General features: G+C 39.8%; 3 protein-coding genes across 3 annotated transcripts; all 3 read left to right on the forward strand.

The window, feature by feature from the left end:
* The first annotated feature begins 9,352 nt into the window (after positions 1–9,352).
* LOC140993369 (4-galactosyl-N-acetylglucosaminide 3-alpha-L-fucosyltransferase 9-like) lies at positions 9,353–10,447 on the forward strand. The gene has a single exon (XM_073462789.1). The coding sequence runs from the start codon at positions 9,353–9,355 to the stop codon at positions 10,445–10,447; it is 1,095 nt and encodes a 364-aa protein (XP_073318890.1).
* A 7,116-nt stretch (positions 10,448–17,563) lies between these two features.
* Positions 17,564–18,655, forward strand: LOC140993370 (4-galactosyl-N-acetylglucosaminide 3-alpha-L-fucosyltransferase 9-like). Its single transcript, XM_073462790.1, has one exon. It carries the CDS (start codon positions 17,564–17,566, stop codon positions 18,653–18,655), a length of 1,092 nt encoding a protein of 363 aa, XP_073318891.1.
* A 6,007-nt stretch (positions 18,656–24,662) lies between these two features.
* On the forward strand, positions 24,663–25,751 carry LOC140993818 (4-galactosyl-N-acetylglucosaminide 3-alpha-L-fucosyltransferase 9-like). Its single transcript, XM_073463368.1, has one exon. The coding sequence runs from the start codon at positions 24,663–24,665 to the stop codon at positions 25,749–25,751; it is 1,089 nt and encodes a 362-aa protein (XP_073319469.1).
* The last annotated feature ends 1,248 nt before the right edge of the window (positions 25,752–26,999 follow it).

The raw sequence follows: 26,999 nt of genomic DNA on the forward strand, positions 1-26,999 counted from the left end.
GTGCGTGTAGAGGTTAAACAGTAAGCGAGCAGATGAACAGAAAGCAAGTCAGCAGGACATCTGTTTTCTGCAGAAACATGCAACAGCATTTATATTACATGAGTACATATTCTTATACAGGAAGGATGGCACAGGAAGACCATTTATGACTGAATCATTGTAATGGAATGAATGTAGAATAAGAAAAGACAAATATTTTCCGTCTTAAAAGTGAAAAACAGAGAGACAGTAGATTTGAATGAGATGCAGACGAATGAATGGTGGATTAAATTTGAATTTAAATGACTTTTAACTACAGAATGAACCTTCTCTCCTGTAACACTCCGCCCCAGATGTCAGCCTGAGCATCCCTGCAGACTCTAGATGCAGATCTGCCATAGAAACACTACTGAGGGAGTAAAGTGGGTGTTCAGTCTCTGTCCCTCTTGTTCACAGCAAGAAAAATTGATGCAATCTACTAATCGACTGCAACATGTAATGATTCAGTGCCAGAAAACAGGGTGTCAAAACACAGTTAGTCCTAGCCCGTGTGAGTGTAGCTCAACAGCCCCAGAATCCTTTAGGAGACAGTATAACAGCAGAGTTGCTGTCTAACTTGATGCTGTCACACCTAAACTGAAGTATGGGCGATACGAAGGCAATCTCCAAGTGGCCCGCGGCACCTTCGATCTCCCTCCCTCCTCTCGTCTCCCGGGAGCGATGACAGATTGACGTTTGTCCGGTGCTACACTCATTAAGGGCCGGCAGACATATATCTCCTAATGATTCAGAGCCACAATGAGTGGATGGCACCTCCGAGAATCTTATAATGGGCCTCTGGGGACACCGTAGTTCCAGGCACCTCCTGATGGCTCCCTTCTTTATCCACTTAGCCGATAGAAGTTCATATGTCTTATATATCTTCGCTCTGCTGCTGCCACGGGCCAAGACAAAAGATATATGTGAAAGAGCAGGTGTGCCATTCTTTCCCAGGAGTTTCGGCTTTTTTTTTTGTAATAATACAATACAGTTGCAGGAACAAGGAGTGCAACAAGAAGAAGACAACAGAAAAAATTATGTCTCTAAAGTACTTTATCTATCTCCTCTATCATATCTGAATAGTTAAGGAAATTCACTTTCTTGCCAAGAATTAGTTGAGAAGAGTGATTCTTTTTGTACTTCTTTCTTTACTTATGTCAGTAACTACATCTGAAGGAAGGACAGGAGACTGCCTTAAATGCTGAGGCAAAATGGAACAGCAGTAAAAGAACCATGTTGCAGGGAAAGCTACCAACTCAAACGCTCTCGGTGACGGCTTATATTATCAAACAAGCAGAAAAGAAAGAGGCAGAGAGAGCTGCCTCGAGTCAACGAAAGGAGTCGTGGCGGTGTGGTGATGTAGAGAGGAGGGATGGGGATTGCTAACTGCAAAACGAACAGGAAGTTAGCTAAAGCGACGACAGTGCTTACAGCAGCTTTATTAACTCATAATATCCTTGCAAGTCAAATAATTTCTGATAAAATAACTTGTTAGAAAATAACGCCTACTTCGCTCCAGCAGCAACCGCTTAGCTAAGCTTAACTTAGCATAAGTACTGAAAATAAGGGGAAACAGCTAGCGTAGCCAGCATCTGTAAAGCTCAATTATACCTCAGCACATCATACCTTGTTTTGTTTCATCGCTACGAGAGTGGGAGTAAAAGTGACAGGTTAGCTGTATCCCTCCCATCTTTGTGCTAAGCTAAGCTTACATCTCCTTGCTTCAGCTGCATATTAAACAGACTGATAAATAGTGATGTCACTTATTCTCCAGTTGGCTGCCAACGACAACTAAAAAGAGCGCCGGTCCAACCATCAAAAACCATTTGGATAAGACGAGGGAAGCATGGCGTTTGTTTGTTCCATGTAATAATTTCAGGAATGTCTCCCCACAGATCTGATGTTTTCATGTTAAGTATCTTTGTCACATTTAGCTTTTATTGATAGAACTTTCAGATAGAACCAAGCATAAGAACTTTTTTGTCAATTCTTGCTGCCTCAGCTCCAACTTTTTTAACGCACAAATTCAATTACAGTTACAGTTAAAAACATATTTTTAACTCACTGCAGTGTACAGGAAACAGAGGCTACAGCCCTTCCACGCTGCCAGTGATAGAAGAAAAGATGCTTGAGACAGAGAGGGTGAAAGTCTGTTGATTTGAGAGGCAGATAGAGAGAGAGAGAAATCCAGTGTGTCATCAAGTCTGCCATTGATTAGAAGCTACTGTACAGTTCAGGCAACAGGCCAAGGCCTGCATCTTATTCCAGACTAATAAAAGTCTGGTTGGCAAAGTGAGCAGCGACTCTCCATTGGAGCTGCTGCTGCTGCTATAAAACACGCTTAAGTAACCAGACGTTCCTGAAATATGACAGTGAGCCGATCTCCTGACGCCACTTCCAGGCCGGCCAGAAGCAAATTAATGCAAACTCTCATTGATGTTTTCTGGCAAAGTGAAATATACCCCTGATGTTTACTATCCATCCAGATTAATGAGTTTCCACTACAGCTCCTGCCATCAGACTCCAACAATTAAACAACAATGAATGTCAAAATCGGACACTCCAAAATAGCTACTTAATGAATCTTGTGATTATTTTTTCTTATTGTCAACATGAAAAGACACCAACAATGAATTAGTCCTACTAACTGGTCTGTGTATCCATGGCCAGGTATGTCTTATGTCTCTGTGTCAAAGAGTTCCATTGTCAAAAGATATTAAGAAATCCAATCAATTCAATTCAAAAAGATTCAATCCCATACACTCTATCGTGCTGCTAGAAATACTTGCTATTACGTATGAATCTGCTGCAGAATGTTTAATTAAAATCTATCGACGTGAATGAGGCAGAAATGTTAACAGATGAGGTAATGTTTCAGTGTCGTCACGTTCATCAACTTCCTTCCCCTCTCTCTGACTCTCTCCTGGAAGTTATAGCGGCACATGACCAAATGAAACGCATCGTTACCTTGAGTATTCTTACCGATTTCTCTGGGTTTGAATTTTGTTGGAGAAGTTCAGGATAATGTAAGCACACAGGTCAACAAAATATATATCAAAGGTTTTGTCGTTTTTAGACATTTCAAGGCAGAAATGTAACATATTATATCTTTAAGCACATAGGCATCTCTGCCTGGTCTGCTGTTACTACATATCCATCCGTCTCTGTGATGCCACTTCCTGACAAATGCCCCTCACATCTATCACCCTGTTCTTCTCACTCGTCTCTTCTACCTCATTATAGATGCCTCATTGTGTCATGACCTGAACAAGATGCCAATTGGGATTTGAATTATGTATTGGCTGCTGACATCGACAAATACTGACCATAGAAAATCATTCTGCAGGTATGACTGAGAGTCAATAAGGACGTCCTTTACCTGCCCATAGTTATATCCATTACACCTTCCTGTATTCAAATGACACAAAGGCAAAGTAACTCGCTGTGTATGTAAACACAACGAGTGTAACTCAATGCTTACTTAAAATGTCTACCTACAGCAGCTGTGCAAAGAGTAGTTTACTGACAGTGATAGACTCGGTTGCCAGTTTATGAGGTATACCTGGCTAAAACCCTAGACGTGTATCATGCAGCGGCAATAAATCTCAGATCAGATCAGATTTCCTATGTTTATACAAGTCCAGACGTAGAAAACATTCATATAGCATTATACAGCATCCGAGCTGGACCTAGAGTCTATTAATTAGATTGCATTTATTCAGTCAAAACTACATTTAAATGCTTGCAATGATGCAACACTTAAAATGTGAGTTAATATAGTATTTTGAGCTGTTTGTCTACATGCTGATTTAAACTGAAATCTCCTCATTCTAACTTGCGTGGGCTAAACTGTAATTTAAATTAGAGCGAATTAAAAAAAAAAAAAAAGGCACACTTGTTTAACCAAAACAATTACCTCTAATTGGATAAGGCTGCGTAACAGACCCTTTTCGCAGCAGACATTTTGATTGTCATAGCAGTAAGAGCACAGGTGTGACTAGTGACGTTAACGATGGCTCCATTCTATTAAATATCCCAGGAAGCCACGTCAGTGAGTGACCATGCACAACACCAGAGCCCAGGAGCGAATCCACCTAAATGGAATGCAGCTATTATTAATGTTAGAAAGTCTGCCTGTGCCTTTCCTGCTTTCCCAAGTCAAAATGTCGGCTGTGAAAAGGATCTATTGCGCGTTATTCATAAAAGAAGGCTGGCATACATCCTACAGGCAGCTATAAATGACAGGTAAGCCCTTTATATAACCCACTACAGATTCAAACTGATTTTCCTTTTTTTTTATGTTGTGCAATCAAAGAAATAAAATACTCAAGGGTCAAATAACAGGAAATAACAGTGCACATCTACACTTTAAGCGAAAGGAGTCTGAGGACAAAGGGACATGTGCTCATACCCCCTTTGGGGTTTAAATGTGCGTCACCATCGTGACACAGAGGTAAAGAGACTGCGGTCCATATGTAAACAGACCTGTTCAGCAAAGAATGCAAGAAAACTGGTTCCTTTTGTTGGGTTGTCCCTGTTACCTGTGCCAAGATAGTCGCATTTCTCCTGACTGCAAAGAGATACATCCAGCCTCCGTACTCTATGAGAAGGTAAGAACAGCATGTTTTAATTCCTCTAAATAATAAGAATGTTGACTGTAATGTTGCATTTATAAATAAGCTTTACTTATTTTTGTAAGCCTCTTCTGTTATATTGGATATCTCTACCTAATACAGCCTGTGATTTATAATTTTCCAACACTTGCCATGTATTTCATCTGAACTTGAGGTTCAATTTTGTCATAAGATAAAATATTTAACAGTTCCTGCTCATACTTAAATGAAGGTACAACAGAATGAGAGCATACTGGCTGTTTAAAGTGGGCTGGTGCTCATTGCTTTCTTTGACTCACTTTTATTTACTACTGTGACTCTTTATGGTATACCAGCACTTCTTACGGTGGGCGATTCATAATTGCCCAAAGTAAACTGCATAACCTGCAATAACATTTCCTTTCTCGCCTGCCCGCTTTTGTCTGTTGGTGCTGAAATGCTTTCTTTGTGTGATGCATTCAAAGTAGAGACACGTAGTCGGACTAATCCGAAAGCTGCTATGACAGCTCTGCCGTTCCTCCTGACCACTGAGGAGGCCAGTACTCCCCTTATTACTGTCAGTAACAGAGGATGATCCACTGAAGGACTAAACTTGAGTTGTCAATACAATATTCAGATTTTATTTTTTTTCATTCCCTTCTTTCTAACGAAGTATCAGCAGCCAGATGATGCCAGTGCCAGCAAGCCTGACTATATACTTTCATATCAACAGGACCATCTTCATGAGGCTTATAACATTTAACCTATTTTGTTCATACCCTGTTTCAAGTAGTTGGCTGACTGGATGCATTTTGACTTTTTAATTTTAGATAAAAGCATAGCACAATAATTTATAAATGTGACAGAAATTATCAGGAGAACTATTTCATAGTTCCATAGGTGTCCGTTTATCAGGAAGTAACTGACACCTATGGCCAATGGCCAAAAGCAAAAAAGAAAGGGGGGGGCACCTTCTCCGTGGTCATCATCACTCCCGTCTTCATTAGAGGGCAAAAAGAAGAAGGCGAAGAAAAGCAACAAAAAAAGAAGCAAAGAATTTAGCAGTCATTGAGAAATAAAGAACAGTTTTATATAAATAATAGAATAAAAACCTTGTTGTTTATGTGTAAAAAAAAAGAACCAGAGAACAGCACAAAGCTCATTGTTACTCTTGTCTAGTACACTATGACAGAAATACATCATCCCATAATTAATTAATTAATTAAGAGCTACTACAGGATTTCATTGTTGTCAACGGTGCAGCTGTTTACAAATACTGCACCCCGTAGTTACCAGGTACTTACAATATATTTTGTTTCTTCTTTCCTCTAAAATACCTTGTAGGTACCAGTGCTTGGAAAAATATTTACAGCATAATTTCTGTCATCTAAAAGTCACAAAGGTTACTGTCTTGTTCTGATCAGTTAATATTTTTTATTACTGACAGGACAAAATCACACCATATGTTCGGAAGAATTACATGATAAATGTTGAGAAATGTATGTAGTGTAGCAAACATGTTTAGCTCTGCATAATAAGTTATTTATTACCATGACTGTAAAAGTGGTCAGGTAATTTAATCGTCCAAGTTTTGCTGCCACCATCTGCTGGCTAAGTAGGTAAGTAGGGCCTCACTACTTGCTCTATATTGTAGCTGTATGTTCATCTTACAAGGCAAAATACAGTTATGAACTCTAAAGGAAAACTTTCATTGTGTGTTTTTTTCATATTGAAATGCAATAAGCCTGTTTTAAATTGATAATGTACCAACAAACTGTTTAATGCTGGTACTGTATGCTGATAGATAAAGGAGTGATAATAAAAGCACTAAGCAGCTGACTTAACAGATTAGCACACCTTAAAAGAGATCAGTGGAGTATGCTCAGACTGCACGCTCACAAAGACTTCTGTCAAGCACAAATCAACTGAATGGAGATGAAAATGGCAACTACAAAGTTGTTGTTGCATTTTATTTCACAATACAACACTTTTTATAGTAAAAAGTGATGAAAATTTTAAAAAAAAAGGTAATTGTTGAGTGTGTGCGCCACCATATTGTTATTAGTACACCTATACTAGTATTATGTGATCAGGATGAATTCAATATCAAAATTATTTTATTCTAAGATAACCTCTTTTTGATGCTTAGCATACATGCTTGGATGAGCAGTAGAGGTTAGATAAACTTTTTGTTTTAAAGGGGACATATTATGCAAAACTCACTTTTTCCTTGCTTTAGTATGTATATTTGCGTATCCGGAGTGCCTCCCCACCCCTTAAGCATGATTTTTCGACAACTAAGTCAATGTTTCGTAAACTACCGGAGTCAGGGATTGGGTCTCTAAACGAGCCGTTTGGATTTCGACCGGATTGTGACGTCACAATCCGATCTTTTGCATACTCCAGTCCTCGCGCTGGCTATCTCCTCCCACACTTCGCCAGCTACCTGGACGAGGATCCGCCATTTTCTCGTTCTCGCTTAACTTGTACGCGACAGCCTGACCGCTACCATGTGCAACCCGAAAGCCGAGCACTGCTGCTCTGTCGTTGGATGCACGGATCCTCCTGTTTCGCTACATGGCCTCCCTACCAAAGAGGATATCAGAGCGAAGCGGCTACATTTTATTTATCAGGGAAACGTCCCAGCTTCAGTGAGCAAAAGCGTTACGGTCTGTGCCAGTCACTTCACGCCGGACTGCTTCAGCAACCAGGTCAGGTCTGGATGCTGGACTGGCAACAAGATTGTCCCTTAAAAGATGGATCCATACCCACTGTCAATGATGGAACTGTAAGTATTTAAAACATGACAGTGAATTGAGAAAATGAATTAGGATATTGAGATTTTATCGCTTCTAACCGGCCGGTGAACCACTGCTCGGCCGTGAACACGCAGAGGAGATTGTATGAAATCGTCTGAGTTGTTCGCGGACGGTGAGCTGCTGTTCCGCCGTGAACACGCAGAGGAGACAGGGTGAAATGTCTCGGTTGTTAGCGGACGGTGAGCTGCTGTTCCGCCGTGAACACGCAGAGGAGACGGGGTGAAATGTCTCAGTTGTTCGCGGACGGGTTTGTAGTGATTATTATTTTTCTTTGTCCCAAATGATCGCATTTTTCACTGAACATGGATGAAAACACAATTTTATTTGGCAAATACATTATGCTTGGTGAAACTTTTTATAATCTATGGTCGTCGTGAACGTCCACCACTAGGTGGTGCTATAATCAAGGAAAGTGCGTTTTGGCTTATAACTCCCACATAGTTTGACACACATTCAGAAACCTTATATGCACGCGTTCCCTGAATTCTGTTGAATCTCGTGATATAGGCCTAGGTTTTTTTTCTGCAAATTCGCGAAATGTCGCAAACCTACTTTTTCCAACTCCTCCCAGGCAATTTCACAGATTTGCACCAAACTTTGCACACAGCATTTGTGGACCGTCCTGACAAAAAGTAATTAAAAGAATTGTGATATTTTAAAGAATACTCAAGTTATTAAATAACAACTTCCCGTAGATTTGGGTCAAAACAGGAAGTGTTGTATATCTCCACATTGGTGTGTCCAAATGACATAAAACTCAGGTTACTACTTCCCCTGAGACCCTTAGGCTCTGTGCAAAATTCTGGCCGATTACCACTAGGTGGCGCTCTTTAAATTTAAATATTTTATATCTCGACATCGGTTGGTCGGATTAACACAAAACTTGGTACACTCATTTCCAATGCCCTCCTGAGGATAGCCGACAAAGGTGTTACCAATCCGACAGTAGGTGGCGCTCTGATGGCAGTCTAATTTTATATTCGGCACTGTGCCCACACCATAACACTTATGTAAACGAAATTCATAGGGGTGGTATAGACTGGCCCCTGTAGCTCACACACCAAAAATGACCAGCAGGTGGCGCTATTATCAAGACAAAAGCATTTTTGCCCAATAACTCACACATAATATGATGCAGTGTTTTAAACCTTATAGCTACATGTGATGTAGGCCACGCCCACTTTTACGCTAAATTTCCATTCGCAAAGTCGCGAAAAATGAAAGACGTACTTTTTCGAACTCCTCCTAGGCGATTTGACCGATTTGCACCAAACTTTGCATGTGGCATCTGTGGACCCTCCTGACAAAAAGTTATCAAAAGAATTGTGATAGTCCAAAAAATGCCCAAAATATAGAACAACAATTTCCTGCACATTGTGGTCAAACAGACAGTCTTGCATATCTTGACGAAATACAGTCCAATTAACACAAAAGTTTTTTTAGTTGTGTTCCATGGCCCGGTGACAGTTTGTGCAAAATTCGGTGCAAATCGCCCAATAGGTGGCGCTTTTATTGCTAAATGACCAAAGAACAGCTTCACTGCCTTCACTTTTGAGAACAAGCCCCGAGACGCATGAAACGCAGTGCACATCTCAATAGCCCAGATTCCCATCTGGACCAGACTTCACATGTTCAGTCCAGCCCTGACCACATAGGCAAATACAGTCATAGTCAACGTGCCACATGTTGGACACAGTAAATGACATTTAACCCCTTCCTGCACTGTCCGAAACGCGGACACTTAAGAGATGCGTAAACAATAATCGGGCAATGGGCCCGGGTAAGCGGCACACCCTGACAGCAGCACGCCCCGACTGTGGACTGTGAGGGCCCAATCATCACTGCTTGCAGTTTTAATTATTATCTGTAACTCATGATGTTATCAAAGTGATGTAACATCAGTTTCTTTTTCTGCTTCCACAGATGACTCCACCAGCTTCCAAGAAAACACTGTTCATTGCAACAATACCTGCTCTTGGCCTGATCTGCTGTGTTCTTGCATTCTTCATGTATTTTGAGCCTCCATCTTCTGGCTGCCCATTTGCATCTCCATCAGCTAAAGACAAAGATTATCAAGATGTGGATCCAAATGAAAAGCCCATAGTCCTGGTGTGGTTCTGGCCTCTTGGTGTGAAGTTTGATTTCAAAGATTGCTCTAAATATTTCAACATTGACAGCTGTGTTCTGACCGATGACAGATCCCTCTACAACAAATCAAAGGGAGTCCTTTTCTTCCACAGAAACATTGACGGGTATTTGGGAAACATGCCACAGGATCCACGTCCAAGTTTTCAAAAGTGGATTTGGTACCATTTGGAATCCCCAACAAACACATGGAAGATACCAGGTCTGGAAAACCTGTTCAACCTGACACTTAGCTACAGAAGAGATGCTGACATCGTGGTGAGGTTTGAACTCACTATCAGAGAAACAGAAATGAAAGATGACTTTATTCTGCCCAAGAAAGAAAAACTGGTGTGTTGGATTGTTAGTAACCACGACCCAAACACTGGAACAGGTACAAGAGAACAATATTATCGTGAACTGTCCAAACACATTAAGATTGACCTCTTTGGTGCAGCTTATGCAGGGCGTTGGTTGAGCTTTGAAGAGTACTACCCAACCCTGGGTAGCTGTAAGTTTTACCTCTCATTTGAGAACTCGCTCCACAGAGACTACTTCACAGAGAAGGTTAACGGACCACTTGCAGCAGGGACGGTCCCTGTAGTTTTGGGTCCCCCCAGAGAAAACTATGAGCAGTTTTTTCCCTCTGACGCCTTCATTCACATAAATGATTTTCCTGATGCAAAGTCACTGGCTGAGTATCTGCTCTTCTTGGACAAGAACAATGAAGAGTACATGCGTTACTTTGAGTGGAGGAAGTTCTACTCAGTCACTCCTCATCTCCTGGGAATGGCAAATGAATTTACTCAGCCCATCTGTCTCGCCTGTGACTACATGTCAAGAGATGAAGGCTACAGTGCTGTTCATGACCTTTATGGGTGGTACTTTCCATGAAAACCTCAATAGTAAAATACATTGATGGGGGCCCACACATGCACTTTAATACACAGATTACTAGCTGGGGACGCCCCCTACAAAATTTGAGATGAAGTGGTGAGGGCTACTTTGTTTCAAATATCATAGAGGTGCTATCAGACCATTTTGCCACACCCAATTCTGAAGTTAATGTCAAATGTCTTCAGGCTGGGACTTTGATCAAGCACGTGAAGTTAAGGGAAGATTTGACCATGTACACTCAATTTAAAACAACTTGTTGTTACATAGGGAAATGGGATAATTAGATGTCTCGCCATAGCCACACATAAGTTTTTTATAACCTTTCATCGATAAGTCTATTGTATAGGTTGACCAAGTTTGAGGTGGGTCAGATTAACCTCCTAGGAGGAGTCTGTTAAAGTACGACCTCTCTAAGTGGCCAAAAATACACTCAGTTTTCAAAATAAATTGATAATACTTGACTTCCTGTCAGGTTTACAGCATTGCTCCTTTTTTTTAAGTCTGGACTAGATTTTCTATCTGCCTGCCAAATTTCATATACCTTAGTGAAAGATACAGCAAGGGCTACGTGCTATCGAGATATTTTTCCATGCACAATCCTGAGACCCATATTGAATATCAAGTTTTGATACTTTTGATGTGTGTGCCATGTTTTAGGAGTTTTTGAGAATCCCTAGGCCCTCCACAACCAACCTCTTGTTTCATAGCAATGTTTCATTAAGTTATTAAGGCTTTACTGACCAGCTTTGAAGAGGATCTGATCAATCTGGTTGGAGAAATTTGTACGTTTATAGAGCCTGTAACATCCTCTTGCCAGTATGTGGTGCAATAACTACGACTCAAACTAGGCATGAAGATGTCATCAGGCCATGACTCTTTTCAAACACATAACGTTTGAGGAAGATTGGATAAAGTATTCAAGAGTCACTAGAACCTTGGGTTTCACAGTGAAACCTCAAACTTTGCTGTGTCACTCAATTAAAACCCACAGTTGTCTTTCTGAAGCAATATCAAGATCTGTCAAGACTTTTCTGACCAAATTTAAGGTGGATTTGGTGAACGCGGGAGGCGTAGTACATCAAAGTATAAAACATGTCATGTCCTCATTCTAGTAGTTGATTATGATTAAAACTATGATTAAAACCAGATATTAGCATATAGATATCTTCGGGTCTGGACTCTCATCAAACATGGGACAGATTCTAACATATACAACAACTTCCTGTTTCATGGCAAAACATCGAAATGCCACGCTGCCATGGCCACGCTGTTCAATGAAAACCTAAGATTTAAAAAACGTTTCATTGTTAAGGTCTTCAGATTGCCCCGACAAAATTTGAAGTAGATCAGTTTAAATCTGGCTCCATCATCCGTCGGCATGGTCTCCGTTTTCACTGCTATGCCGACGACATCCAACTCCACATCTCCACAAAATCCATCACCCCTGCCACCCACTCTACCCTCACAAACTGCCTGTCAGAACTACAATCATGGCTGCAAAAAAACTTTCTCAAACTAAACAGTGACAAATCTGAAATCATACTCATTGGCCCAAAACATCTCACCACATCGACCCAGAACTTCACCCTCAGCTTTGACAACATCAACCTGTCTCCCTCTCCCTCCATCCGTAACCTTGGCATCATCATGGACAGTACTCTTTCATTCGAACAGCACATCAGCCGCCTCACCCAAACTGCTTTCTTCCATCTAAAAAACATTGCCCGCCTCCGCCCACTACTCTCCTTCTCTGCAGCTGAGACTCTCATCCACGCATTTATCACTTCAAGACTGGACTACTGCAACAGCATCCTCTATGGCTCATCTTCCAAAGTCCTCAATAAACATCAATACATCCAAAACTCTGCTGCCCGCCTTCTCACCCACACCGCTCCCGTGAACATATCACCCCCGTACTCCAAAACCTTCACTGGCTCCCTGTCCCACACCGAATCAACTTCAAGCTCCTCCTACTCACCCATAAAGCCCTCCACAACCAGGCCCCTCCCTACCTCACGGACATGCTCCACCACCACACTCCTTCTCGAAACCTCAGATCCTCAGACGCTAACCTTCTCTCACCCCCCCTCAGGACCAAGCACCGTACCTGGGGGGATAGAGCCTTCTCCATTGCTGCCCCCTCCCTCTGGAACTCCCTCCCCAAACACATCCGTGACTGCCCAGACTCATCCACCTTCAAGTCATTACTCAAAACCCACCTCTTCAAACTCGCTTTTCATCTGCACCTGTAGCTGTTTGCTGTACTCAACCTGTTCTCCCAAAAAACCTACTCAGATCGATATCCTCATACACTGTTCTTTTTACTACATATTTCTCCTCTATCGCACCATGCACTTGAGTTTATGCACCATGCACTTGATTTTATGTATTCTTGTATGTATTCTATTCTTGTAAAGTGTCTTTGAGAGTTTTTAAAAGCGCTGTACAAATAAAATGTATTATTATTATTATTATTAAATCTGTAGGAGGAGTTTAAGTACAATGCGTGTATGACAAAAAATGTGCACTACATTCAAAATGGTCGACTTTCTGTTGGGTTATGGCACTTAGTGACTTTTTTTGTACATCTATGTGTAATAAACATGTGTACCAAATTTCATACGTCTAGCTGAAACCTGTCTTCGGGGCGCCAGTGAGCCATTTTAGCCCACCCATCTGCAGCCCCGTTACTTTGGAAAATAAAGAAAGAAAAAATCCTTGAACTTCAACAGGGCCTCCACACCGGTCAGTGCTCCGGCCCTAATTAACTAAAATAATAATAATTTAATGTGAGGTAAGATTTCTAATTGAAATCAATCAGTTAACGAAACTCAGGATAGTAGTGCTATTTTACATCGTAATGATACAATACAATAGGTGTTTGCTTTTGGCCCATAGCCCACCAATACGTTTCAGTTTAGGCCCTCCAAGGGAAGAGAGACGCGTGTGATCCCCCCGGCTGACGTGGGCTGTGTGGCTGCTCTGTATTGTTTTCATGGCCACCAAAATGAAAAGCAAGACATTCTGCCACCCACCCACACACGCCGTTCAGGCAGGATATGTGGACCGGGCTTCAGCTAAGCGAGCCAGCTACTGGCTATAACTCCATATTTAACAGCCATGAGAGTGTCATTCAATCTTCTCTTCTCATCTCATTTTTACTAAGAAAGCAATTTCCCCAACTGAATCAAACTGACATTTGGCCCAATCTACCACTGAGTTTATGAACAATAAAATGTGTTGACATCAGTCGATTGCGAAGGCAAAAACAAAGTCTACTCTTGTATCTTGTATTCTGTTTGTGCATTGCTCAGAATATCCAATAGGACCGGTTAGGTGACAAAGATGCTTTGACAGTTTGTGTCACCGCTTTAATTCATCTGTTGTGTCTCTGTGTGTATATTCATATATGCTGTATTTACTCTGTGTTGTTAATCCACAAACCATAAAACCACAAAGCAAGTAAGTAAAATGTTAGCTCTTGAGATTAAGAAGAGGGACGGTGATGTAAATATATTTGGGTATATGTTATTTGTTTAGCTCAGCTAATACAAAGGAAGAGTGTCTGTGACTGTGCTATTACCATACTTATGTAAAAATGCCAGTATCATTAATAAATCTTAAAAGGGCAAGGTGACTCAATATTTTATATTTGTTTACTTTGTATATGTAATAGTTTTGCTTTGTTAATAACTTCATAACATCATAATAAAGTTATTTAATGTTCCTATATGTGAATGTCACAGATTTGGGTATTTTTTTTATTTTAAGTACAATTGTGCAGTTACTTTATATTTTCTAATGGCTGTCTTTGGTTGAAGTAGTAAATTGAGTGTTTGGGCAGAGCAGCAGGAGGACATTAGGAGAAAACCAGGAAACATTGTCTCCATAAAATATGATCCGGTTTCAACCAAATCAGTGAATTAAGTTTTACATTTGCGTTTTTGTACTGTGATAATGAGGTCAGCCCCCCAAAAGACTAGTTGCACTGAATTTTGAATGATTTAACATTGATATTACAATTCATAAGAACCAAATACACAATCTTCATCAAAATAAATAGTTTTAAAGTGAGCTCTCAGAGTTTCACATGCTTACACAGAGGTGGTAGGGGTAATGGGTGGGTGGGGCATTAGTCAAATATCACATCTGAGGGGAGTGAGAGGGGAGAGAATGCCTGGCAAGTTTAACTTGTCAGACGTGTTCAGTTTCAGTCTGGCTACTATAGAATATCTACACACTCAGCACTCAACTTTCCATTTGCTTTACACATTTCTGCTTTGAAAATTATCATCGAGACAACTTTTTAGTGCAGGAACATTTTGTAATGCAGAAATTATGCTCATCTGGATCCAAACAAACTTCTAGGCTTTTCATGCTACATGTGGTTATACTGTCTAAGATTTACAGTAAAAGCAACAATTTTCCAATTAATCTAATGCAGTCCTCTTCTTGCCTGACAGACTTACCATGGCTTCCATTTCTCATATTTTTTTATAAGACACCATGACAGTGATTCTGGTCCTGGCAGGATTCGTAGTTCTTTTTTTCATGCTCTACAAGTCATTTCCATCTCCGAGATGTTACCCTCGCCCGGCTCAGCTGCCACCTGACAGATGACAGAGATTTTTACTCCAGAGCTATTGAGGACGACCTGTCCAACCTTCACAGCTCACCCAGAGCCAAATTTCAGAGGTGGATCTGGTTAATTTTGGGGAGTCATGTCATCAATGTCCTGTAAAAACCATGTATTTCCAGTACTTTCCATGACCAAAACAAGAAAAATACATGATGGTTTATTTTGTTGAACTACATTTTTTTCAACTGGACAGCAGCAATTGTTGCGTAAGAAAGTTGTATCTTGGGTTAAACAGAAATAAACAGAAATAAACATTAAATCTGTATCATGATGTTGGATGAACACTTTGTAACTTCGGACCATTGTCGACACATTTTCATTCACGAGTCATGTTGTCATCATTCATATGCTTTTTACTGTTTAAAGTGATGCAAAAGATGATTTTATGCTTTTAACACCAGGACTATAGAGCCTTATAGTACACTGATCTGTATTCGGATTCTTGAACAGGTATCCTGTTCGTGCTTTGCTCAGAATATCCAGCAGGATCGGTGAGATGGAGGCAGTTTCCGTCCAATATTTGCTTTCATTCATCTGTCATGTCATATGTTCATTCATGCAACTGACACTGCTGTACCTCGTGAGCCACAGTTGCCCCAAAAGAGAAGGTTCTCATACATCCTACAGGAAGGTTGAGGGGCAGACACTAATAAACGGTATCTGTGTGAAACAAACAAGCATAACAATCAAGGAGGCGTTGGTGTGAGTTACTAGGGTGCAACCATCAAATAATGGCAGGAAAATTACACACCGCATATCACTTTTCTAGAGACTTGCTTTAGGCGAAAGAAGGAGTGACACGATCAGTACTACATAGTTATGTAAAACAACCAGACCCAGCTGAGGCAAACCTCACAACCCTGTCTGGTTAGTTAAGACACTTAAAATCTTGTTTGACTACAAAGCACACTGACGGTGATCAAATGTTTGTTGAAGTTTCAAATGCCTGCCACAGTTGTTCTGCTGGATCCCAGAGAGAGTGATCGTGCCCTTATACTCTATGGAAAGGTAAGAACATGTTTTAATTCCTCTAGAGAATAAGAATATTTACTGCAATGTTAGTGCTTATTGTAACTCTCTTCTGTTGATTTAGGTAACATTAAATAATGTGGTGTGTTATTGGACTTTTTGATGCGTACCTCCCTTTTCTTGCCTGTCTGCTTTTCTCTGTCAGTGGGACATAATGAACTTAGAGACAGTGTCCAAGGAGACACACACGGCAATATAGTCGGACCAGACTGACAGCCCCAATGACGGCTCTGAATAAAATTAATACTGGTATTTAGGCTATTTTTTCGTATATAAAAAAAGCAATTGTACTTTAAGTATTTTGTAGGTACGGGGTGCATTACTGGTAAACTGAGCCCAACAGCTGACATCGATTGTTATGTTCTGCCAAAAGTAATATATTAATGACTGAATAAATAAAACCATAAAACCAAAACATTTTGCCCTTTTCTCATGTAACACAATCCAGGCATTTATTAGGCATATGCCTTTTACTAGATTTGGAATAACACGTTAATAAATGAGTCTATACATTGGCTCTATAATATATTCTGTAGACATGTTTTCCCAGCACTGCAGCAGCTCATAATGGGATGGCAGAACTGAAACTTCTGTATCTGTAACTTTAAAATATGAGAATCCACCAGGTACAATTGCACAATTTTTTAACAATTTCCGGTGTTAATTTGGTAGTTATCAAAACACAGTGACCACTGTAAAACATGTTTTTTAGTGTGAAAACACAGACCAAAACACTGACCGTAGATTTGTACCTGAAACTCCTACTCTGTCATGTTGACACACTGATCAAAACACACGACTCAGTGTTCAAACACTTTATTCGTAGAAGAAACCACAGATTTGCCATGTTTTCATTAAAGTTACTTGATTGTTCAGTTACATAAGACCAGTTCAGTCATAATTGATCAATGGTTTGTTCTAGAAAGGAAAATTAGGAAGGATGCAATTTAATTTTAGGGGTGAACAATTCCACTATTTGAGATGAGGAGCTTAATATAGTAAACATCTGAGCTGGAATGAAAGAAAGTTCTGTGCTGAATTTCAGTCCCACTACATCACTAGTTCTTGGAGTGTAGGCTATTCAGTTTACAATGTTTAACAGTATCACATTTACAACTCAAACAGAGACAAAAGCACAGTTCCTATTTCTGGAGTTAACATGGCAGATCAGGTCCAGCTAGCTATCTAAAATAGCAAATGTTTGCTATATGAATGGGTTAAAAATGCTGTCTCTGGCTGACTTGAATGTTTTTGCCTGAAAACTTTATTTTTTTATTTTTTTGTAGCATATCCGATTTCATGCTGCTTGCCATGCATACTTGGACAAGCAATAGAGGTTATACTGTATAAACTGTATACTGTATAAACTGTATACTTTATTATCTGTAACTCATGATGTAGTTATCAAAGTGATCTAACATCAGTTTCTTATTCTGCTTCCACAGATGACTCCACCAGCTTCCAAGAAAACACTGTTCATTGTAACAATATCTGCTCTTGGTCTGATCTGCTGTGTTCTTGCATTCTTCATGTATTTTGAGCCTCCATCTTCTGTCTGCTCATTTACATCTCCATCAGCTGAAGACAAGGATTATGGAGGCAAGAATCCGAATGAAAAGCCCATAGTCCTGGTGTGGTTCTGGCCTGAAAATGTGAAGTTTGATTTCAAAGATTGCTCTAAATACTTCAACATTGACAGTTGTGTTCTGACCGATGACAGATCCCTCTACCACAAATCAAAGGGAGTCCTTTTCTTCCACAAAAGCATCGACGGGTATTTGGGAAACATGCCACAGGAGCCACGTCCAAGTTTTCAAAAGTGGATTTGGTACCATGTGGAATCCCCAACGAACACGTGGAAGATACCAGGTCTGGAAAACCTGTTCAACCTGACACTTAGCTACAGAAGAGATGCTGACATCGTGGCGAGGTTTGAACTCACTATCAGAGAAACAGAAATGAAAGATGACTTTATTCTGCCCAAGAAAGACAAACTGGTCTGTTGGATTGTTAGTAACCGCAACCCAGCCACTGGAACAGGTACAAGAGAACAGTATTATCGTGAACTGTCCAAACACATTAAGATTGACCTCTTTGGTGCAGGTTTTGCAGGTTGGTTGAGCTTTGAAGAGTACTACCCAACCCTGGGTAGTTGTAAGTTTTACCTCTCATTTGAGAACTCGCTCCACAGAGACTACTTCACAGAGAAGGTTAACGGACCACTTGCAGCAGGGACGGTCCCTGTAGTTTTGGGTCCCCCCAGAGAAAACTATGAGCAGTTTTTTCCCTCTGCCGCCTTCATTCACATAAATGATTTTCCTGATGCAAAGTCACTGGCTGAGTATCTGCTCTTCTTGGACAAGAACAATGAAGAGTACATGCGTTACTTTGAGTGGAGGAAGTTCTACTCAGTCACTCCTCATCTCCTGGGAATGGCAAATGAATTTACTAAGCCCATCTGTCTCGCCTGTGACTACATGTCAAGAGATGAAGGCTACAGTACTGTTCATGACCTTTATGGGTGGTACTTTCCATGAAAACCTCAATAGGAAAATATATTGATGGGGGCCCACAGATTAGTAGCTGGGGACGCCCCCTACAAAATTTGAGATGAAGTGGTGAGGGCTACTTTGTTTCAAATATCATAGAGGTGCTATCAGACCATTTTGCCACACCCAATTCTGAAGTTAATGTCAAATGTCTTCAGGCTGGGACTTTGATCAAGCACGTGAAGTTAAGGGAAGATTTGACCATGTACACTCAATTTAAAACAACTTGTTGTTACATAGGGAAATGGGATAATTAGATGTCTCGCCATAGCCACACATAAGTTTTTTATAACCTTTCATCGATAAGTCTATTGTATAGGTTGACCAAGTTTGAGGTGGGTCAGATTAACCTCCTAGGAGGAGTCTGTTAAAGTACGACCTCTCTAAGTGGCCAAAAATACACTCAGTTTTCAAAATAAATTGATAATACTTGACTTCCTGTCAGGTTTACAGCATTGCTCCTTTTTTTTAAGTCTGGACTAGATTTTCTATCTGCCTGCCAAATTTCATATACCTTAGTGAAAGATACAGCAAGGGCTACGTGCTATCGAGGCATTTTTCCATGCACAATCCTGAGACCCATATTGAATATCAAGTTTTGATACTTTTGATGTGTGTGCCATGTTTTAGGAGTTTTTGAGAATCCCTAGGCCCTCCACAACCAACCTCTTGTTTCATAGCAATGTTTCATTAAGTTATTAAGGCTTTACTGACCAGCTTTGAAGTGGATCTGATCAATCTGGTTGGAGAAATTTGTACGTTTATAGAGCCTGTAACATCCTCTTGCCAGTATGTGGTGCAATAACTACGACTCAAACTAGGCATGAAGATGTCATCAGGCCATGACTCTTTTCAAACACATAAAGTTTGAGGAAGATTGGATAAAGTATTCAAGAGTCACTAGAACCTCGGGTTTCACAGTGAAACCTCAAACTTTGCTGTGTCACTCAATTAAAACCCACAGTTGTCTTTCTGAAGCAATATCAAGATCTGTCAAGACTTTTCTGACCAAATTTAAGGTGGATTTGGTGAACGCGGGAGGCGTAGTACATCAAAGTATAAAACATGTCATGTCCTCATTCTAGTAGTTGATTATGATTAAAACTATGATTAAAACCAGATATTAGCATATAGATATCTTCGGGTCTGGACTCTCATCAAACGTGGGACAGATTCTAACATATACAACAACTTCCTGTTTCATGGCAAAACATCGAAATGCCACGCTGCCATGGCCACGCTGTTCAATGAAAACCTAAGATTTAAAAAACGTTTCATTGTTAAGGTCTTCAGATTGCCCCGACAAAATTTGAAGTAGATCAGTTTAAATCTGTAGGAGGAGTTTAAGTACAATGCGTGTATGACAAAAAATGTGCACTACATTCAAAATGGTCGACTTTCTGTTGGGTTATGGCACTTAGTGACTTTTTTGTACATCTATGTGTAATAAACATGTGTACCAAATTTCATAGGTCTAGCTGAAACCTGTCTTCGGGGTGCTAGTGAGCCATTTTAGCCCACCCATGCACACCTGCAGCCCCGTTACTTTGGAAAATAAAGAAAGAAAAAATCCTTGAATTTCAACAGGGCCTCCACACCGGTCAGTGCTCAGGCCCTAATTAACTAAAATAATAATAATTTAATGTGAGGTAAGATTTCTAATTGAAATCAATCAGTTAACGAAACTCAGGATAGTAGTGCTATTTTACATCGTAATGATACAGTACAATAGGTGTTTGCTTTTGGCCCATAGCCCACCAATACGTTTCAGTTTAGGCCCTCCAAGGGAAGAGAGACGCGTGTGATCCCCCCGGCTGACGTGGGCTGTGTGGCTGCTCTGTATTGTTTTCATGGCCACCAAAATGAAAAGCAAGACATTCTGCCACCCACCCACACACGCCGTTCAGGCAGGATATGTGGACCGGGCTTCAGCTAAGCGAGCCAGCTACTGGCTATAACTCCATATTTAACAGCCATGAGAGTGTCATTCAATCTTCTCTTCTCATCTCATTTTTACTAAGAAAGCAATTTCCCCAACTGAATCAAACTGACATTTGGCCCAATCTACCACTGAGTTTATGAACAATAAAATGTGTTGACATCAGTCGATTGCGAAGGCAAAAACAAAGTCTACTCTTGTATCTTGTATTCTGTTTGTGCATTGCTCAGAATATCCAATAGGACCGGTTAGGTGACAAAGATGCTTTGACAGTTTGTGTCACCGCTTTAATTCATCTGTTGTGTCTCTGTGTGTATATTCATATATGCTGTATTTACTCTGTGTTGTTAATCCACAAACCATAAAACCACAAAGCATAAGTAAAATGTTAGCTCTTGAGATTAAGAAGAGGGACGGTGATGTAAATATATTTGGGTATATGTTATTTGTTTAGCTCAGCTAATACAAAGGAAGAGTGTCTGTGACTGTGCTATTACCATACTTATGTAAAAATGCCAGTATCATTAATAAATCTTAAAAGGGCAAGGTGACTCAATATTTTATATTTGTTTACTTTGTATATGTAATAGTTTTGCTTTGTTAATAACTTCATAACATCATAATAAAGTTATTTAATGTTCCTATATGTGAATGTCACAGATTTGGGTATTTTTTTTATTTTAAGTACAATTGTGCAGTTACTTTATATTTTCTAATGGCTGTCTTTGGTTGAAGTAGTAAATTGAGTGTTTGGGCAGAGCAGCAGGAGGACATTAGGAGAAAACCAGGAAACATTGTCTCCATAAAATATGATCCGGTTTCAACCAAATCAGTGAATTAAGTTTTACATTTGCGTTTTTGTACTGTGATAATGAGGTCAGCCCCCCAAAAGACTAGTTGCACTGAATTTTGAATGATTTAACATTGATATTACAATTCATAAGAACCAAATACACAATCTTCATCAAAATAAATAGTTTTAAAGTGAGCTCTCAGAGTTTCACATGCTTACACAGAGGTGGTAGGGGTAATGGGTGGGTGGGGCATTAGTCAAATATCACATCTGAGGGGAGTGAGAGGGGAGAGAATGCCTGGCAAGTTTAACTTGTCAGACGTGTTCAGTTTCAGTCTGGCTACTATAGAATATCTACACACTCAGCACTCAACTTTCCATTTGCTTTACACATTTCTGCTTTGAAAATTATCATCGAGACAACTTTTTAGTGCAGGAACATTTTGTAATGCAGAAATTATGCTCATCTGGATCCAAACAAACTTCTAGGCTTTTCATGCTACATGTGGTTATACTGTCTAAGATTTACAGTAAAAGCAACAATTTTCCAATTAATCTAATGCAGTCCTCTTCTTGCCTGACAGACTTACCATGGCTTCCATTTCTCATATTTTTTTATAAGACACCATGACAGTGATTCTGGTCCTGGCAGGATTCGTAGTTCTTTTTTTCATGCTCTACAAGTCATTTCCATCTCCGAGATGTTACCCTCGCCCGGCTCAGCTGCCACCTGACAGATGACAGAGATTTTTACTCCAGAGCTGGAGAAGTTTTGATATTTCATAAAGCTATTGAGGACGACCTGTCCAACCTTCACAGCTCACCCAGAGCCAAATTTCAGAGGTGGATCTGGTTAATTTTGGGGAGTCATGTCATCAATGTCCTGTAAAAACCATGTATTTCCAGTACTTTCCATGACCAAAACAAGAAAAATACATGATGGTTTATTTTGTTGAACTACATTTTTTTCAACTGGACAGCAACAATTGTTGCGTAAGAAAGTTGTATCTTGGGTTAAACAGAAATAAACAGAAATAAACATTAAATCTGTATCATGATGTTGGATGAACACTTTGTAACTTCGGACCATTGTCGACACATTTTCATTCACGAGTCATGTTGTCATCATTCATATGCTTTTTACTGTTTAAAGTGATGCAAAAGATTATTTTATGCTTTAAACACCAGGACTATAGAGCCTTATAGTACACTGATCTGTATTCGGATTCTTGAACAGGTATCCTGTTCGTGCTTTGCTCAGAATATCCAGCAGGATCGGGTGAGATGGAGGCAGTTTCCGTCCAATATTTGCTTTCATTCATCTGTCATGTCATATGTTCATTCATGCAACTGACACTGCTGTACCTCGTGAGCCACAGTTGCCCCAAAAGAGAAGGTTCTCATACATCCTACAGGAAGGTTGAGGGGCAGACACTAATAAACGGTATCTGTGTGAAACAAACAAGCATAACAATCAAGGAGGCGTTGGTGTGAGTTACTAGGGTGCAACCATCAAATAATGGCAGGAAAATTACACACCGCATATCACTTTTCTAGAGACTTGCTTTAGGCGAAAGAAGGAGTGACACGATCAGTACTACATAGTTATGTAAAACAACCAGACCCAGCTGAGGCAAACCTCACAACCCTGTCTGGTTAGTTTAGACACTTAAAATCTTGTTTGACTACAAAGCACACTGATGGTGATCAAATGTTTGTTGAAGTTTCAAATGCCTGCCACAGTTGTTCTGCTGGATCCCAGAGAGAGTGATCGTGCCCTTATACTCTATGGAAAGGTAAGAACATGTTTTAATTCCTCTAGAGAATAAGAATATTTACTGCAATGTTAGTGCTTATTGTAACTCTCTTCTGTTGATTTAGGTAACATTAAATAATGTGGTGTGTTATTGGACTTTTTGATGCGTACCTCCCTTTTCTTGCCTGTCTGCTTTTCTCTGTCAGTGGGACATAATGAACTTAGAGACAGTGTCCAAGGAGACACACACGGCAATATAGTCGGACCAGACTGACAGCCCCAATGACGGCTCTGAATAAAATTAATACTGGTACTTAGGCTATTTTTTCGTATATAAAAAAAGAAATTGTACTTTAAGTATTTTGTAGGTACGGGGTGCATTACTGGTAAACTGAGCCCAACAGCTGACATCGATTGTTATGTTCTGCCAAAAGTAATATATTAATGACTGAATAAATAAAACCATAAAACCAAAACATTTTGCCCTTTTCTCATGTAACACAATCCAGGCATTTATTAGGCATATGCCTTTTACTAGATTTGGAATAACACGTTAATAAATGGGTCTATACATTGGCTCTATAATATATTCTGTAGACATGTTTTCCCAGCACTGCAGCAGCTCATAATGGGATGGCAGAACTGAAACTTCTGTATCTGTAACTTTAAAATATGAGAATCCACCACATACAATTGCACAATTTTTTAACATTTTCCGGTGTTAATTTGGTAGTTATCAAAACACAGTGACCACTGTAAAACATGTTTTTTAGTGTGAAAACACAGACCAAAACACTGACCGTAGATTTGTACCTGAAACTCCTACTCTGTCATGTTGACACACTGATCAAAACACACGACTCAGTGTTCAAACACTTTATTCGTAGAAGAAACCACAGATTTGCCATGTTTTCATTAAAGTTACTTGATTGTTCAGTTACATAAGACCAGTTCAGTCATAATTGATCAATGGTTTGTTCTAGAAAGGAAAATTAGGAAGGATGCAATTTAATTTTAGGGGTGAACAATTCCACTATTTGAGATGAGGAGCTTAATATAGTAAACATCTGAGCTGGAATGAAAGAAAGTTCTGTGCTGAATTTCAGTCCCACTACATCACTAGTTCTTGGAGTGTAGGCTATTCAGTTTACAATGTTTAACAGTGGCACATTTACAACTCAAACAGAGACAAAAGCACAGTTCCTATTTCTGGAGTTAACATGGCAGATCAGGTCCAGCTAGCTATCTAAAATAGCAAATGTTTGCTATATGAATGGGTTAAAAATGCTGTCTCTGGCTGACTTGAATGTTTTTGCCTGAAAACTTTATTTTTTTTATTTTTTTGTAGCATATCCGATTTCATGCTGCTTGCCATGCATACTTGGACAAGCAATAGAGGTTATACTGTATAAACTGTATACTGTATAAACTGTATACTTTATTATCTGTAACTCATGATGTAGTTATCAAAGTGATCTAACATCAGTTTCTTATTCTGCTTCCACAGATGACTCCACCAGCTTCCAAGAAAACACTGTTCATTGCAACAATATCTGCTCTTGGCCTGATCTGCTGTGTTCTTGCATTCTTCATGTATTTTGAGCCTCCATCTTCTGTCTGCTCATTTACATCTCCATCAGCTGAAGACAAGGATTATGGAGGCAAGAATCCAAATGAAAAGCCCATAGTCCTGGTGTGGTTCTGGCCTGAAAATGTGAAATTTGATTTCAAAGATTGCTCTAAATACTTCAACATTGACAGTTGTGTTCTGACCGATGACAGATCCCTCTACCACAAATCAAAGGGAGTCCTTTTCTTCCACAAAAGCATCGACAGGTATTTGGGAAACATGCCACAGGAGCCACGTCCAAGTTTTCAAAAGTGGATTTGGTACCATGTGGAATCCCCAACGAACACGTGGAAGATACCAGGTCTGGAAAACCTGTTCAACCTGACACTTAGCTACAGAAGAGATGCTGACATCGTGGCAAGGTTTGAACTCACTATCAGAGAAACAGAAATGAAAGATGACTTTATTCTGCCCAAGAAAGAAAAACTGGTCTGTTGGATTGTTAGTAACCGCAACCCAGCCACTGGAACAGGTACAAGAGAACAGTATTATCGTGAACTGTCCAAACACATTAAGATTGACCTCTTTGGTGCAGGTTTTGCAGGTTGGTTGAGCTTTGAAGAGTACTACCCAACCCTGGGTAGCTGTAAGTTTTACCTCTCATTTGAGAACTCGCTCCACAGAGACTACTTCACAGAGAAGGTTAACGGACCACTTGCAGCAGGGACGGTCCCTGTAGTTTTGGGTCCCCCCAGAGAAAACTATGAGCAGTTTTTTCCCTCTGCCGCCTTCATTCACATAAATGATTTTCCTGATGCAAAGTCACTGGCTGAGTATCTGCTCTTCTTGGACAAGAACAATGAAGAGTACATGCGTTACTTTGAGTGGAGGAAGTTCTACTCAGTCACTCCTCATCTCCTGGGAATGGCAAATGAATTTACTAAGCCCATCTGTCTCGCCTGTGACTACATGTCAAGAGATGAAGGCTACAGTACTGTTCATGACCTTTATGGGTGGTACTTTTAGTAGTATTACATTAACAGAAAAATGAAACCATACTTATCCTTTAACTAGGATGTGAAGACATATTAGCCAAGCCACTGTTGAGTTTCATGAAAAGACCATCATTTTCCCAAAAACTACTACTCGGTGAATCAGTTGTATTGTTTAAAATAGACCTTTGTTTTGGTGTTTATTGGAGAAAGAAATAGGATCCTTTTTTTGTTTTCAGCAAATTCATCTGTAAAATGCTTATTTCTTACTCTTCATTACTATTATCCACCACCAAATAGACTCAAAGATTTCTTAAAGTTATATAACAGAAATCAACATGTTAAAAAGTCTGCATGTGAGAGGACAACTTTTGCGTGATAAAACAACTTTTGAATATTTACTGCTTCTCAGCAGTGTTATGATCTCCAACTGTGATTTTCAGAGGTGTTTGCCGAAGACAGCAATAGTTCATCTCACACATGTTAACCTCTCTTCTTGTCACTTGTATCCTGTTTGTGCATTGCTCAGAATATCCAGTAGGGCTTAAAGAAGAATTGTTTTGCTGGATTAAAACAAAGGTTGAAAGAAATGCCAGCAAGTTTAACTTCTCAGACCTGACTTTATAGTGGAGGGACATTTTGTAATGCAGAAATAACGCTCATCTTGTCACTTCAAGGCTTTCCTTGCAATACATGGTTCAATGTTGGCTCGTGAGTCAAAAGATTGGGGAGGAAAAGAGGAATACCAACCCACAGCTTCGTGTTGTGCTACACTAGTTGGTGATTTATTGTGGCTGTTTTATGTTCAATGAAAATTAAGGGGTAAAACAATGTCTTAAAAGCAAATGTCTTGTTAAAAGCAAAATAATTGTATTCATATCTGTTGTTTCCAGATTAACCATACAGACCTATTGCAGAAGACAGAGTATATATCAAGGGTGTAGATATTCAGGCCTATCATGTACATTACAACAAACTACAGCACAGATTACAACATTACATGTAGCATAAATTCAGTTGACAGTTTATGAGCTAATGCAGTCCAATGCACTTGTAATTCAATATAGCCTGCTTTTAGGAAGGTTTTATATGAATAAACTTTTGAAGTGTTTGAACTTTGTGGCCATTTTGAACGTTGTTTGTGTTGCTCTTTGTATAGAATTATGTAGTCCGTTGGCAAATCAGTTAGCATTTTTGCACATCAGGTTCCCTCGTCTCAAAGCTTATGGGTTTTTTGAACTGGTTTTCGGTGAAATATTTGAAATAAGATCTTACCACAGGC

Source organism: Pagrus major, chromosome 3, assembly GCF_040436345.1.
Source record: "Pagrus major chromosome 3, Pma_NU_1.0".
Taxonomy (NCBI): Eukaryota; Metazoa; Chordata; class Actinopteri; order Spariformes; family Sparidae; genus Pagrus; species Pagrus major.

Bases quoted from the DNA above. Each gene is read 5' to 3' on its own strand.
- LOC140993369 (XM_073462789.1), top strand. From the start codon at position 9,353: ATGACTCCACCAGCTTCCAAGAAAACACTGTTCATTGCAACAATACCT.
- LOC140993370 (XM_073462790.1), top strand. From the start codon at position 17,564: ATGACTCCACCAGCTTCCAAGAAAACACTGTTCATTGTAACAATATCT.
- LOC140993818 (XM_073463368.1), top strand. From the start codon at position 24,663: ATGACTCCACCAGCTTCCAAGAAAACACTGTTCATTGCAACAATATCT.